The 16,536-nt window shown below is 29.5% G+C and overlaps 1 protein-coding gene across 1 annotated transcript in view; it reads left to right on the forward strand.

The window, feature by feature from the left end:
* The first annotated feature begins 1,551 nt into the window (after positions 1-1,551).
* LOC107447685 (choline/ethanolamine transporter FLVCR2) overlaps positions 1,552-16,536 on the forward strand; it is a 29,049-nt gene continuing 14,064 nt past the window's right edge. Inside the window, exons 1-4 of the mRNA XM_043054369.3 lie at positions 1,552-1,864; positions 5,179-5,604; positions 9,733-9,911; positions 15,544-15,688. Of these exons, the coding sequence (XP_042910303.2) occupies positions 5,253-5,604; positions 9,733-9,911; positions 15,544-15,688 (676 nt within the window). The 5' untranslated portion in view covers positions 1,552-1,864; positions 5,179-5,252. The remainder of the gene's footprint in view (positions 1,865-5,178; positions 5,605-9,732; positions 9,912-15,543; positions 15,689-16,536) is intronic.

A 16,536-nucleotide genomic window follows, 5' to 3' on the forward strand; every position in this document is an offset into this window, starting at 1 on the left:
CGTATGTCCGCTATCAACCACCAAAGAGCCATACCGATCTTATAACATTGAATAATATTGTTTAAGTCGATACACTTTGATAGGAATTGATCAAATTCAAAATGTTATTTTATAAATCGTGTTGTAAGCGTGATAATGTTTTCTTCTTTTTCAATATTTTTCTTCTTTATACTCCGTCCTATTATGTCTGTCCAACAATAGCTAATTCCGGCCAATATGTCAACAATATATAAGCTTAATACAGCCAGAAAATATCCTGGCTATGTTAAGTAAATAAATCTGAGTTTCTAAAACTGTTTGTAGACGACCCAGCTTCATCTGAGGGAACTTGAAACAGCTTGGTGGCGTTCAAACGGCCATTCAAATAGTGCGCTTTAGACGGTAATTCAAATTACAGCTTACTAGGAAATAAAGGTGGCCGGTGCTTAATGCTGACCTCATTACCAGTATCCTGATATTAGTCACAAAAGTTTGGTCTCTTAACGTTCATAACATTCTTGACCGACTATTGGCTGTTGGGGTAGAGTTTTACCTAAGCTGTGCAATTAGCGTCGTATATTTACAGTTTAATACAAATGTTTGATTAAAAACCATGGTCATTCTTAAGAACGGAGGACACTGAAAAAAGACTAAGAACTGAAGAGTTGAAAACCATTTATTCGTAACCTACCAACATCTTGCATTTAAATACAATAAAGATAGTGAGGGATATTTTCATTCTTAAAAGCATGTTAATTTATTTTAAAATATAAAAATTGGCAAATCTTACGTGGAAAGTAAATAATAAATAATCGATGAAACAATTTTTACCTCAGACATTACGGTTGATAAGCCACATTATGAAGGTAAACATTGAACAAAAATATGTAATAGATTTCAAAATGTTATATAATTTAATAAACAGACGTAATAGTTAAAAATTATTAAAATGTTTAATTCTTTCATACTAATTTATCCGTTACTATTGCATGATTAAATGCTACCGTTTTTAGAACTTTAATATTATGTCATAGAAGAGCATATTTTTATATGTAAATCCTATAATAAAAATAATCGAGTAAATAGAGAATGAGAAATGTACATTAGAGCAAATTTAATTAGTATTTTCACAAATATTACGCGAAAGAATTTATGAGGAAGCAAAGATATAGTTAAAAGGATGATTAAAAAAGATGATAATGCATAGAACGTATTTACATGAAATAACACTCAGCTGTAATATCTGGCCTCAAAAGCTTTTCGTGTCTTCTTTAAAACTTTGTTGTGTAAGTCTTATTTTATAAACATGTGTAGAAATGTAGAAATTTTCGAGCGATAATTCTTTATAAAGCAATTCTTCTTTTTTTTTTTTTTTTTTTGTTCAACCATTTAAAAAAAATTACATCAACAAAGCTTTGTAAAGTTATAATTCAATTTTTTTACTAAATTAGAAAATTATAGACAAAAAAAAATTGTTTTTCTAAATAACCCATTTTGAAAAGCATTTGATAAAAAGTAGTTGATCCTTTACAAGGTTAAATGTCACCATTTATTGCTTCTCAATGTTATGTCATAACGAACAACTGTTTGAAAAATAGTCCGAATTTTTTGTTTTATGCGACATCATTTTTTCTTTTTTATTTATTTACTCCATATATCCGTAAAGAAATCGATGGATTTTATGTCTAAAACACTAAAACTTAAAAGCATATTAATTTTATTTGAAGAAGATAAATATAGCTTAAATATTGTTCGATATTTTGTTACTGTGCCTTCTCGTGATTTTTGTCTAAGATGTTATTGAAAGAAAAGAACAAAAAAAAATAAGTAACGCACAATCATATATTGCTGAAAATGAAGCCTGCTATTACTCGAAAGGTGTTAAGTAAGTTTTTTTTTTCTTACATTATACTGTGTTCTTATCATCCGGCTTTTGATCATTAAATTTATGTGTAGAATATTATATGTAGAATATTAATATCATTCTAAATTTTTCCATGAATTTTTCTAATGCTTTTAGTTTAAAATATAGATAAAAAAAATTAACAAATCAGTTTTTAATGATATCAGAGAGGCATAAGTTAATCCAAAGTTTTGTTTGTGATTTATCACTTTAAAATTCATGAATCATCTAACGATACTGTAAATTTTTTTACAAATGTGCAAAATCAACTAAGTGACTAAGTTTTTATTACTTTATATCGTGCTTTTATAGTTCTCAAAAACTTTTAAGTAACATTTTTTTTCTTTTTGTATGAATACATCAAATGAATAAGAAATTACAATACTGTTTAGCGTTTTTAATTATAATTATAATAATTTCTATTACGTATTTCAAATTAATAGATAATTTTTACAGCTAAAATTAATCGAACTATAACTGCTTTTACTAGAATAAATTCGTAATTATCTTTATAATTTGAAAAAATAATATATAAAATTAAAGTATGCAGTTTAATACAACTACTATGTGTCTCTCAAACTGATAAAGATTCAGGTGTCCTATTTTTCTGCTTTATCTTAACTATATGAGGAATTGAAAATTTTTGAACAAATACGAAAGCAATTTTAAAAATCCGATTTTAAACTAATTAAACTTGTACTATTTAAACTAACTACAATAATTTTTCATAAAATAAAAATCCCTTAGTTCACGATTTTCGTCAGTTATATCAACTAAAAAAATCACCTGGAATTCAATTCACTACATTCGGAGACATATGAGTCAGAAATTGATTAGTAAAAGAGCAAACAGCGAAAAATCGAAAAGAAATAATTAAGCGATAATTTGACTCTAACAACGATTCCCATTTCACTCCTATTGAGCAAAACTTCAAAATGTAAGTATTTACCTTTCTTTTATTTGGTTCAGACGCCTAATATTTGTATTATTTTTGAACATTTATTCTATTTAAATTCTTAATAAATGTAAAAATTATTAATTTTGCTTTTATTCACTATGCCCGCCGTACTGTATGTATCCTCCGTACTGTCGAAAACGATTCTGGCAGAAGTAAAAGTACTAAACTGTATGGAAATGACATTTCCGGAAGAAAAAAATTAAGATTAATAAACCAAAATAGACGGTATTTAAACCATTGTTTTGGGTAATTTTCCGTTCATGTGGTAATGATTTTCCCGAAATTTCGGTTTTCAAAATAATAGTTTTTATTCCCACACATTTAGTAAATAATACAAAACTGAAAAGTAAATTTTACCAAATAAATGGTTTTTATGCCATGCTGGAAGGCTCATTATAAAATTACTAAGTTTTATCACAGAGTATAAAATCCTATTTGTTTGTTATATATGTTAATTTGGCCAAAATCATTCCCAAAGCTCTTCGGTTAAAATTACCTTGCTTTTTGGAGTTTCCTTAGGGCTTAAATTTTACAGTATTCTTGTAGCCATTTAGCATACTTTTTTCTCAGTGCTTGAAATTAAATCTCTTTATTCTCCCCGGAAGTAATACAAACACCATTATAATGGATATATGCTTGTGGGTCTTCATTACGATATACAATACCCTACAATGATAGAAGAAACGCAAGATATGAGTATTTATAGTAGTTCTTCTATACTGCGCATGCGCGAAAAAAAGTTTTTTTTCTCACTATTTTGTTGTCAATCGTATTTTGCAACTAATGAAAAAAAATCTGATTTAAAATATCTTAAAAGAGTAAAAAGTTTCAAGCAGTTTTCTAAGCATTTTTTGCAAATTTCATTCGAAAGCTGAAAATGATAAGGGTTTTCCCCAAATTTTATCATGTAATTATCTATTATTATTTTATAATTATCTATTATCATGTAATTATCTATTATTTAATTTCCTTATCATTTTGAACTTTCCTTTCAACAGTACAAAAACTGCTTAGAAAATTGCTTGAAACTTTTTAAGTCTTTACGATTTTTAAATCAGACTTTTTCCATTAGTTGTTAAATACGATTCACTATAAAATTATGAAAAAATAATTTTAAATTTTTTCCGGCGCATTCACAGCATAAAAGAACAACTATAAATACTCATATCTTGTGCATTTTTGTTACTCAAATTTTAAAGCAATAATTTTTTTAATTAATTTTGAAGTTAAACTAAAATATATGGGACAGAAAATTTGTTTTTTTTAATGAAAATGTTCATATCTCCATAAGTATTTAATCTGGATTTACTATGCAGTTGTTGCAAATAAGAATCAAAGTAATCTATACAAGTTGCAAATTTATTGCTTGATTTTCTAGTACAGGGTGTTCAACTTGTTTACTTTCGTAGTTTATCGTCGGTCTCTCAAACCTCTGAGAGCTTTGAACTTTATTGCAAAGTATGAATTAAGAACTTTTAAAATTGCTAAATAGTCATCTTAAACTATTTCTTAAGAAATTAAAAAAAATATTAAGAGAGTGTCTCTTTCATTATTGTAGGGTGAGGTATAAGTTCAAGAGGGGCAAAATAAAAGATATCTTCAAGTTCTTGTCCAGCATCACTCAAATCTTTGGTAGCCCCATCTTTTTGAATGACCATTAAAATCACCAATTAAGATTGTTGTTTGATGGATGGTTATGATTCATAGGTCAAGTTTGTTACCAGGAAGGATATGGACGGCATAAATCCTAACGAGGCATTTATTTTTCTTAATTTTAATTTTTCACTCTCATCAATAGTTTGATAGTTTTAACAAACTTTAAATCCTGTGTGATCTCATTTAACTCAAAGGAAGATTTTTTTCTTCCTATGCCCACCTGGGGAATGACCTTTCATCAATACAGGCATCTGAAGGGCAGATTTGTTGGCCACTCTTTCATGGGCACCATATCAGGTGAGCCAACGTTGCTCTCACAGTAAAGACAGATAGAACAGAGAAGGAAAGAACATCCATGCGTTGCCCGGGATTCGAACCCAGAACCTTCCTGATGCAAGGCCAGTTCCCTGACTTCTACACAGTCCGGTTGGCACCCCAACTAAGATACCACTGGGAATTCGTGTGAGGTTTCATAGAAAAGATGGGTAACATACCCTAACAAAGGGAAAAATTTTAATTTTTCAACAGTAAGATTTGCCTCTGGGATGGTGCAGTCAAAATCAAATTTATGAGAGTTCCTTGAATATCAGTCTTCTCGGGTTCCGCAGAAATAAAATTTCCTACCATGTTATTCATCCTATATAGGGTTTCAATTATAAACATAGTGTTTCTTTCATTTTAGATAAAACGGAAATTATAAAGATACTTTAGTCACAGTTATCCGAAGTAAGAAAGACTACAGTTTTTTCAATCAAAATGCCTGAAAGGAAAAATTCCTATGACTTGCCGATCTCAACAACGACCCTTGCTAATGGAACAAATCCTCATTCAAAACAGGAAGAGCCTGTAATAAAAGTTTACAGAAGACGTTACTGGATGCTTTTTGTTTTCAGTTTTCTTTCAGTGCTGTGTGGAATGATATTTCCTCAATATGTCTCCATTGCAGATGTGAACATTTGTTACTATGACATATCAACAAGCACACTGAATTGGACTGCTAATATTTTCTTTCTCGGTTACGTGATTCTTGTATTTCCCGCCTCGTACTGCATGAATTATGTAGGTCTGAGATGGACTGTGATAGCTGGAGCGTTGAGCAATACTGCAGGTAAGAATATTTTCGCAATTAAATTTTATAATAAATTTTTTAAAGTACCTTTAAAAATACCTGAGATATCAGTCCACTTATTTTAAATGCTGAAAATCACTAATTATACTTAGCTAATATGTTGTTGTTGTTGTTGTAGCTCATTTACGTAGCACTAAAGCAGCACAATGGGCTATTGGCGACGGTCTGGGAAACATCCCTGAGGATGATCCGAAGACATGCCATCACAATTTTGATCCTCTGCAGAAGGGATGGCACCCCCGCTTCGGTAGCCCAACGATCTGCGCGAGAAGTCGAGCACTTTACGGTAGCACAGTTTAACGAGGACCAATACCGCACACCCTCGGTCCCTACTCAGACTGATCCAAGTGGGTCACCCATCCGCACACTGACCGCAGCCAGTGATGCTTGACTTCGGTGATCTGCTGAGAAACGTGTCTTAATGATCAGTCCACTACGGGACTAGCTAATATGTAATTAAAATATTCATTATAAAATATAGTTCCTGCTATAGCTGGTTTATTCGGAAACTTCTCATGACTCTCACAGATCTCAGAATTCGTTTTTAAAATATTTCCAGCGATAAACAGATTACGAAAAAGAATGTCCTTGCCATTGTGTTAACTAGAACTGGGCGATGTAAGAGATTTTATATCGTTATACATCGTCTGTTAGACATAGCGATGTATCGCGATTTAGCACATGTTCAAAAATTATCAATCAGGATCTTTATCAAAAATAAATAAAAGGAATAAATCGATTGCAAAACAAAATGTCTTAAGTAAAAACAAACCCAAGCTTTATTTTAATTTTTTTTATAATTTAAAATGATTTAAGATTTATTGGTTAAAAATAAATCTAAATAATCTTGGTTTAAAAATAAAACTAACAAAATATTTTAAATACATGCATTAAAAAATAAAAGAAAAAAAACCTAAAAAAATGTTCTCCTTAGTAAAACATTTTTTAAATTATTTGTTGAAAAAAACCGTGCTTTTGAAGCATTCTTAGACCTTCTTTAATTTTACTTATTTAAAATAATAAAGTTGTATTAACTAATAATCCAATTCTATACTTAATGAATGTAAAAATAAATTCAAGTTTTTTACTTATTTATTGTTATTTTCTTCTTTAAAAATAAAATCGACTCAAGATTTATTTGCTTAAAAATGATAATGACTGTCTAACAAATTATGAAACAAACAAGTATTGAGAGAATTTTAAGAAAAATAAAGAAAAAATACTTTTAAGTACTATTGTCAAATTATTAAAAAGCGTCAAAACATTGCTTAACTTTTTATTCAATTAAAAAAATATTTGTTTTAACTAACAGCCAAATTTTTTTATAATTAAAAGCGACTGAAGATTTATTTGTTTTGAAAACAATCAAATTCTATCAAATTATTATACTTACGCGCATTAAATAAATTTTTTAAAAAAAACTAACTTTTAATAATAAAGTTAAATACAAAATACCCGTATTAAATTGTATCGCTAAAAATAAAAAACAATAAAAAAATAAATAAACAATGATGAATTTTTTTATATTCATATTTTCTTTTCATTAATAGTTCAGAACGAAAATTCAAGATAACAGTGATTGCGCAACGATCGCCATGTAACAGTAGATCTACTAAAAATAATTGACAAGAATCGTTAAATCCCGTCAAACAAAAAAAAGAAGAAAATGACAAAATAATGCGCAATAAAACGATCGCTAAGTAGCAAAAGTCTCACAGAAAATAATTTGCAAGAAACGTCAAATCCCGACCAAATAAAGTGCGCAGCAATCACAAAATAACGTAAGTCCAGCTGAAAATAATCTTCAAGAAAAGTTCTTCAATAAAAGTTCTGAAAATAATCTTCAAAAATGGTGCATAAAGAAACTATGCATAGCGTTCTATTTCAACGCTGATCCTCGCACGAAACCAAGAGTTCTGTTTCAATTCACTTTTCGTTAAATCTTCGTTCTTCAGCGTGCTGGCAGCGTTAGCGTAGACAAGGATTCTCATATGTTAAATTGTTTTATCGTTAAACTGCGAGCGTTGTCTTATATGACGGCTTAAATCAGATTTCTGATGCATCGCCTAAAACGAGAGTCACTCTCCGCAGCTTAAATCAAATTTCTGATGCATCGCCTAAAACGAAAGTCATTATATCGGTCTGCCGATATATGCATTAAATCGATATTTCGCGATGCATCGATTTATAGCCCAGTCTTAGTGCTAACCGTAAGAGGTTTTCCTCCCCATGTAATCCGAATGCTGGTTAGTTACATCAAAACAACCTTCACTAAGTAGAGTTTATTCCAACACTTAATCTAGAAGTCACCTCATTATCTTCTAGGTTTGGTTCGTGTTTGAATATTGATAACGACAAATCAAAATTGTATTTTTGCTTTTCAATGCCAGTGATAAAATAAAATAATTAAAAGAACGCAATAGGAACCTAAATAAAATGAACGTTAAATTTAGATCGAAACTAAGAATTTGCATCGAAACAAGTCTTGTTCGTTAATATAATATAATAAACGGAGATCAATTTAACACCTTAGTAAGATTGCAACAAACTTAAACCGTATCATGGGATTCGTGATGAATCATAATATTGCTCAAATATGCTTTAATATGAAACTACGTTTGACAAAATTAGTGTAAGTTTTAAGCTTGATTACACAGTACTATGGCTGAATGGAAACATAGTTTAATTTAGCACCTTAGTAAGATTGCAACAAACTTACATCATAGTCTGTTTCATTGCTTCTGAAAATGTAGATGGAAGCAATTCTGCAATGTGAACTGAAACAGGTACTAATTGATATAACTAAAATGCTATAAAAGGATTCTTTAACCGTATTGTGGGTTTCGTGATGAATAATAATATCCCTCAAATACGCAGAAACCATAACTAAAACTACTGAAACTTAAACTACGTTCAACCAAATTAGTGTAAATTTTAATCTTGATCATACAGAACTTTGACTGAATGGAAACGTGGTTTAATTCACAACCTTAGTAAGATAGTTACAAGCTTACACCATTGTCTGTTTCATTGTTTCTGAAAATGTAGATGGAAGCAATTCCGCAATATGAACTGAAACAGGCGCCAATTGATATAATTAAAATGCTGTAAAAGGAGTCATTGAAAACTTCATTAAAAATTACAGCAATATATTATCTATTCTTTACTCTTAAAAGTTAGAGAATTCTCCTTAAAACCTTTTGATATATTTCATGCATGAAAATGCAATGAAAATCAGAATACTTTTATCTTTTAAACGTAAACCTAATTTTTTAAAAACAATGTGCACTCTAATGTCATTGAATTAGAGTTAGCAAAATTTACAAGTGGAGACTATGAAGCTCATGTGGTAAAATGAGAGTAAACAGATCCGTTTACCGACTTTAAAACCACAGAGAAAGGAAGCGGATTTAGGGATAGAAAATGCTATTTAAACTATGCAACGCTAAGCCTCATTTATGCGAAAGTGAAAAAGCTCTGTAGTAACTGCATATGCAGTTAGTACTGCGACTGTTATTACAGTTGTTTCAAGGTCACAGCATGAATAAAACTTTTGAATTATACGCATTTGATCTTGGACTTATTGTAGGCGCTGGACGCCTAAGTCATTCTATTTCCAAAATCGTTATAGAACTAGAATTTTCTAAGTCAGCGGTGTCCAGAGTATATCAAGAATTCAGGAATGGTCAGGAAAAAACTATCGATTGGGCAAACATCAATTAACAAATAACAATATATTTCAAGGAGCACGGTGAATGTTGAAACTGTAAGCACGATTGTTCGTAGAGAGCCGTATTGTACGTAGCAGTGACGACAAACGTTTGATTAAATTAGCCACCAACTAAATCACGGTGCTAATCGCAGAGTATGTGAACTGTCCTTGCAACACTCATTTTACCGTATGGGCTTTTGGAGAGTAGGCCCAACTTGCAATTTACTTGCTACTCGTAACCTCATGACACTTTAGGGAGTTTTCCTTTTCTTGTTTCTACCCTAAATATAAGAGTCCAATTTCAAAAATTTTAGTACTCGGAACTGATTAAAATACTGTAATAACAAGAATACATTCTCTTTCAATTGTTAACTTTATTGTCATTTTCCTTTCAGCTTGTGTTTTACAGTTCACGGGACTATCACCTGAAAATTTTGCTTACATTTTAGTCAGTACAATATTTGGATCCATGTCTAATCTCTTAGTGTTAGCTGTTCCTCCATTCTTAGCAGCGACATGGTTCCCAGCAAATGAGCTTTCTAGAGCATGTGCTGCTGGAGTATTTGGGAATCAGGTACCTTACAATAATTAATTCTCCATTTTTTATGATCTATTTTTTGCTGTTATAATATCTAAAATTTGGGCTAACTATTCAAAGTTTCAAAACGAAAGTTACTAAGTTGTGCAAGTCAGAAGCTGAACTCGATCAGTACTTCACCATCAATGCCATCAATTTCCGTTTGCCTTAATCCCGTTGAACAATTCGTATTCTGATCCCAATACAAACGTAACCCTGTTAGTTACATTTATAACTGATTGATCATTGATGAATTTTCAAAGGACAGATGAGTGAAATGGCGTCATCTTAGACATCTCTATTGAAATGTCTTATTTTAATACCATACTTAACCGTAACTCTAGGCTTTTGCAGTGTAAAATGCAAAACTTGTAATCAAAATTTTAACCACTTTCGTAGCAGCTGGAGTGCTCAAATTTCAACTAGGGATCTGAGTCGGAGGACTTTACACGTTCTAGTTGTTTTCTAAGAAGTATAAGCAAAATATCTTGCCCTTAACCAGCCCGATAGAATTTATCTCTAATCATAATTTCGATCTCTTTCCGACATAAACTAAAATGAAGAAAATAATAAAAACATTTTTATAAATCACGTTTTTTAAATGAACATAAAAGTTTAAAATAATATTATTATCATATCAAAAATGGAAAAGGTTAGGAGGTTTCATGTACATAATTGCAAACTTCAATAAAATTACTCTATATTTTTCAGGATATGAAAAAAATAGATTACTCCACTAAGTCCACTTAAAAACGAGATCATACCTATTTTAGTTTATTTTTTCATTGCTCTCAATTTTATTATTTCCGTGCATAAAGTTTCTCAATCTCTAAACATAAACCAAACCAAATCAAAATTGACCTTACTAGTTCTGCATCGTTTCGTGTTAAATGTTATCATGAACTATTGTAAAAAATAAATTACTTGAATTTCGTAAATTTACATAAACTTCGTGTAAACACCTTAAATCACATTACATTAGTTTCTTAAAATGAGCAAATTCCAGAGATGCTCCAATTAAATTTTATGTTAATTTGATTTTTTTATTTTATTATTTTCGTAATTAGTGCTTATGGATCTCAAACCATGCGTTAGCGTTTACTATTCTAAAGAAGTTGAGACATATGTTAAATATAGTTATAAATTCTTGAAAAACATTTATCGCACATTATAATTATTGAGTGAAAACTTTAAACACAATTACTTGATTACATTTTAAATTAACAGATTCCAGAAAGAAATGTCCGTTAACTTTATATGGTAATTAATTTCATGCTCAACTTCACTAATTAATTAATAAACGACACTTTATCTATGTTACATAACATTGCTTTGAATACCTTGAAAATTAACCTTAAAGAAAACTGCCAAAAAAAAATTGAAGAGCTAATCAATTTAAAAATTACTAGAAAGTTATGCGTAAGAGTACAACTCCTATACATTTTATTGTATCACACAAATCCTGATACATATTTACGAGAAAAAATTTTCATTAATGCATTTTTATTGATAAATTGCTATAAAAGATTAAAAAACGCAACAAATAAAATAACATCCTATGAAATATAAAAAAACAAATTCTGGTGAAATTACCATAATTAATGATTAATTTTACCAAAATCATTATCAAATTGTTTTTTTTTTTAAAAAATTGCGGAGCATTTTGGTGTACCATTAGAGCCCGAAACACGATAAATTTCACAATATTCTCGTACTGTTGACCAAATTTTTTTCTCAGTGAATAAAAAATCATTTCTCTCCTGTTACACTGTAAAAAAGTTTGGCGTATTTTTGCTGTTGCATTTGACGAATGTACTTGATACATTTTTGTTGTTGAGGTAAACTAAAATTATACTTTTATTTGATTTTTCGCTGCTACAGTTTTATTTATTTATCCTTTGTTTGTTCACTATTTTACTGACAGCACATATTCTCATGACCATTAGAATCAGTTTAATGGCTTCATTGCAAATATATTTCATTTTAAAAAAAATCACATTTTCAGTAATATACTCGCACTTATTCTTTCAAACAATTACCATTTTTTAAATTTTGTGCAATTTTCTGCTAGAATTCTGTACTTACATGCACTTCATTACATTCTGCTTTACTTCTGTACTGTGTGCTACAGTTCTACACTGGATAGCTACAGTTCTGTTCTAAAAATATATTTAGTTTATCTCAAAACCCAAAATAATAACTAGATACCAAACTTTTTTACAGTGTATTATCCTTAAAATATGGCGATATTTCTAAACTAAAATAAGCTTCTTAACTTAAATAAAAGAAGTAAAATAGTTATTTTTTTAAAATTATTTATTTATTTTATGTATCTATCTTAAAATCATAAGCAAGTAATGTAAAAAAAATTAATTCCTACTTAGGACAGTAAAGAATTAAATTTTATTATATGAATCAAAGAATTAAAAATTTTATTTTGGTTACTTTTTATTAAATAATTACAATTAATATGATTGTCCGTTTGTGAGGCAAAATTCTATATCTCTCTCTCTCTCACACTTTCCATCTTTCTCATTAATTTATTCTCGTGTTTCATTTTCCATTTTGTTCCCACCTTAACTCAAACTAGAACCCAGAATAAAAAAAAGAGTCTGAAAAAGTAATTTTTTTCTACACGCTTCCCCACTGACGGTATTTATTCCTAAATTTATATTCTGCTACATATCTTATGTAAGAGAAATTTTTTCTCTCCTGTAAAACTGAAATTAATTAATTAAATTTAATTAATGAATTAATATTTGAAAAAATGACATTAACATTAAGTGCCATTCATTACAAGCTTAAAAAAGTGTATTTGAACTAGAGTGGATGAATGAAAAGTATTTTATTAATGACTGAAAATATGAACAAGATCTGTAAACGTATATAGGAAGAGAGTGAACTAATATTGGGAATTGAAAAGCATTTTTGACTCATAAATACCATTAAGGTAGATAAAATTCGACAAAATAGAACAATATCAAGTGAATTTTTTTTTGCCTTATCACACCTTTCTCTTATCATTGTTCGTAATATAAAAACAATTTTAAAAACAATAATTTAAAAAAAATCAATATAAAACAAATTTATTTTATCTATTACAATATTATTTTTGCTTACATTTCAAATTTTTTAAATATTTGAAAAGAAATATTTTCCTTTTAAGCGTCGGTAAATGCATTAGAAATTTTTTATTGCTGAATAAAAAATTTCCAACCAATTTTTATTAACCAATTTATTGTATCATTTTATATAATAGAAGAACTTTTTGCCGTTAAAAATATAATGACATGAAGCATAATTTGCTTTTTTATTTTTATTTTGTACATTTTTCGTTTATGATACTTAAATATTGACAGAGTTTTCCTTTTTTTCCCTTCATAGCTTTACTATCCATTGATTATATTTTTTATCATCTATTCGAACATAAGAATGACGCCCTTGGAATGTGCCTTCCAAAAATAAAAAAAAATAAATATAAAAAAAGGAAATCTTATATCTTATGTCTCTTAACCTTTTCAGTTAAGACAATAATGCGTTGTAAATTCACTGGTTAAAAATACATTTATATGAATAATAATATTTAGTTTCTTGAATTCATCGCGAATAAACTATTTCTATAAACCACAGAGGAAGCAATGAAAATCGTTTATTTGACAGCTTATACTTTCCTGGCATGCACAATAAAAAAATATTGACTCAGAAATCTCGTTGTTGCAATTCTGATTTCTCAAGAACATAGTTGTTGAAATAAATATATTTATGTGTTACGTTATCCAAAGGAAAAACATGAAAAATGCTCGTCTACATAATGTATTATTAACCAACTCTAGCGTAATACTAATTTGAATAGTTTATAAAATTTTATTGATTTAGATAAAATTTTTAAACCGGTTTTTACTTTAAATGAGACATGCAAAGCAAGGTTACAATAATCTAGCTGCATTAAATTAAATAAATAAATAAAATGTCTTGGATTTTTATTTTTTCCTGAAAATTATTTGTGCCAACTTTTTTATCCCATTGTATCCTATAACCTAAAGATTTAAGAATTTAAGATATCTTTCATCCATAATATAATAATTTTTCACTGCTCCAAAGATTCATAACCTTTTTTCTTGTTCATTTTATTACCTCCATAATTATCGAGGCCTTCTTGGGAATAAACATTTACCAAGTCTATGTCTACTCTCTAACTCATATTTGTAAAATATAAATTGTTATTTGTATAAATTAAAAGAAAAAGTTAGTAACTACAAAGAAAAATTGAGATTTCTCTGGGAATGATTTTATTTTATTATACAACTTCCATTTGTTTTGTCAAGTCATTAAATTTTGGAGATCTCAATGCATGAAGGTGTGAAATATCAGTCTATGCGTATTTTTGGAGTAGAGGAAGGGTTGAAATGTTAATTTAGAGACAAAGAGGTGACTGCAACTTTAGTAAGTGCTGCTTTTGCCACCATACTCGAGCACCAAGAGAGTTTTTGTTTCTAATGCCCAATACCAGGAAACCTGCCTAGTGAAACCAAGCGAATTTAAGGCAAAGGGTGCGTTTTGGCACCATCTATGGTCAAGAATATGATTTCAGCCACACGCAAGTCACACCCGTTTATATAGAGGACCCTTTCAGGCAACCATTTATTTATCCTCAGATCGTAATCTTTACCTGAACCAGAGAACAATCAATCTCCAATTCAGTACCCCAGAGGTATGATTAGTCATGTGAACATGGAGGACTTCGTGACACGACAGATTTAACGTGAACTCGTGACCAATTACTACACGGGGAGTCTTCGGCGGGTGGGGATAGATCTCACGACTCCTTGACCATGTGCCGAACACCCTACCAACCAGGCTATCCCAGCATTACACCAAGAGTTTGAATTTTAAACCACGCATACTTTAAATAAACATTGAGGTTTTATACGCTGAGAAACAAAGTTTCTTGCTCTATGGAAGAATAAAAAAAAGGCAATTTTTTCAATTTTTATTCGGTTAAACTTAATTTTTAATGTTGAGATTTATACTAAATGTGTGGTAATAAGAACAATTTTTTTTTAAAAGCCGAATTTTCGGTAAATGGTAACCGTACAGGCGGAAAAACTACAATGCGAATGGTTTAAATGCCGTATATTTTGGATTTCAAAACCAGAATTATTGATTTTTTTTATCAGAAATGGCATTACCATACAGTATGGCAATTTTACCGGAATTTTTAATAGTTTACGTAATACATAGTTACAATAGCTTACGAAATACTTACTGGAAATTAGGGCAACTCGCAATTTTCATTTTCTTACTCAAGTAATTAACTCCAAAGCTAATTTACTCAAATTCATTAAAATAAATCCAAAATCAATTTCTAAATTGAAATGAACTCAAATTCACTGTAGAAGCTTCATCCAATCAGATCTTCAACTGGTATGCACCAAAAAAATCTAACTTGAAAAGTTAAATATGGCTTGCCACTTGTTTTATGTCAATACGCCTCTAAGCTAGAATGCTAATGTTCCTTCACCAAAATGGCTGTTTCACTGTTCTACAAAACTTCTTTTATACATCTATCAATATATTGCAATGTTTTTCTGTATATAAATACAATCGTTACCTGTTTTTCATTTTTTAGTTGGGTGTTGCTGCCGGCTATCTATTTTCTCCCTTGATGATTTCTAACAATTGTTCTGATAAAGCTTTGATACAACAAGAAAAAACTACAGTCACCACTATTCTTACATCCGTCAATGTTTTTTGGCTTTTTCTAGTAGTCTTCAGTAAGTAGTTTTAACTTAACATCTTTTATTTGAAATTTACTTTATTTGGATAATAAAAGATAAAAATATAATATTTAATCTAAAGAGAAGTGGAAAATACTACTAACATGTATATATGTTGAATAAATTCTCTTTTGATCTCGAGATTGAGTTGTAATGTGAAAATTTTTTATATCATTTTAAAGTGTGTAATCTCAAATGCAAAATTTGAACGAAATTAGTCTAATAGTTTTAGGGTGATGAAATTTTAAAATTATGTTTAAGTTATAAACAATATTTTTAACGATGAAGCTTTAAAACTTTAAAATTACGAAAGGAAATTTTAAAATTTCATTTCTCAAGAATTTCATTTCTCAAATTTGCACGTTGTTATTTAAAATTGCATGCTTTGTAATAATAAAAAAATTCGCAAAATGCTTTACGATTCAAACTTTTTTCAAGTGGAATATTCGTAAATCACGGTTTTCTGAAGATAACCGAAGTCAAGCATCAATGGTTACGGTTACTAAACGGGTATTTGATCACTTTGATTAACCTATGAATGTGTGCAGTATCTGTTTTCGTTAAATTGTTCTACAGAAATGTTCTCGACTTCGTGCAAACAATACCAAACAGGATGAGAAATTCCCACAGCAAAGGAGCAAAATTCTGATAGCGTGTCTTCGGATCATCCTCAGATTTGTTTCCCAGACCATCGCAGATAGCCCATTGTGAAACTCTACTGCAATGTAAAATACTACTATTACTATTTTACAATTGTTATAAATACAATGATAAGAAACAATGATAATTATTAAAAATTATTTTTGAAGGAATTATTTTTAGATAAACGAACTATGAAAAATCCT

The sequence above is a fragment of the Parasteatoda tepidariorum genome, chromosome 6, assembly GCF_982258835.1.
Source record: "Parasteatoda tepidariorum strain Cologne lab strain chromosome 6, Ptep-v5.0, whole genome shotgun sequence".
Classification (NCBI taxonomy): domain Eukaryota; kingdom Metazoa; phylum Arthropoda; class Arachnida; order Araneae; family Theridiidae; genus Parasteatoda; species Parasteatoda tepidariorum.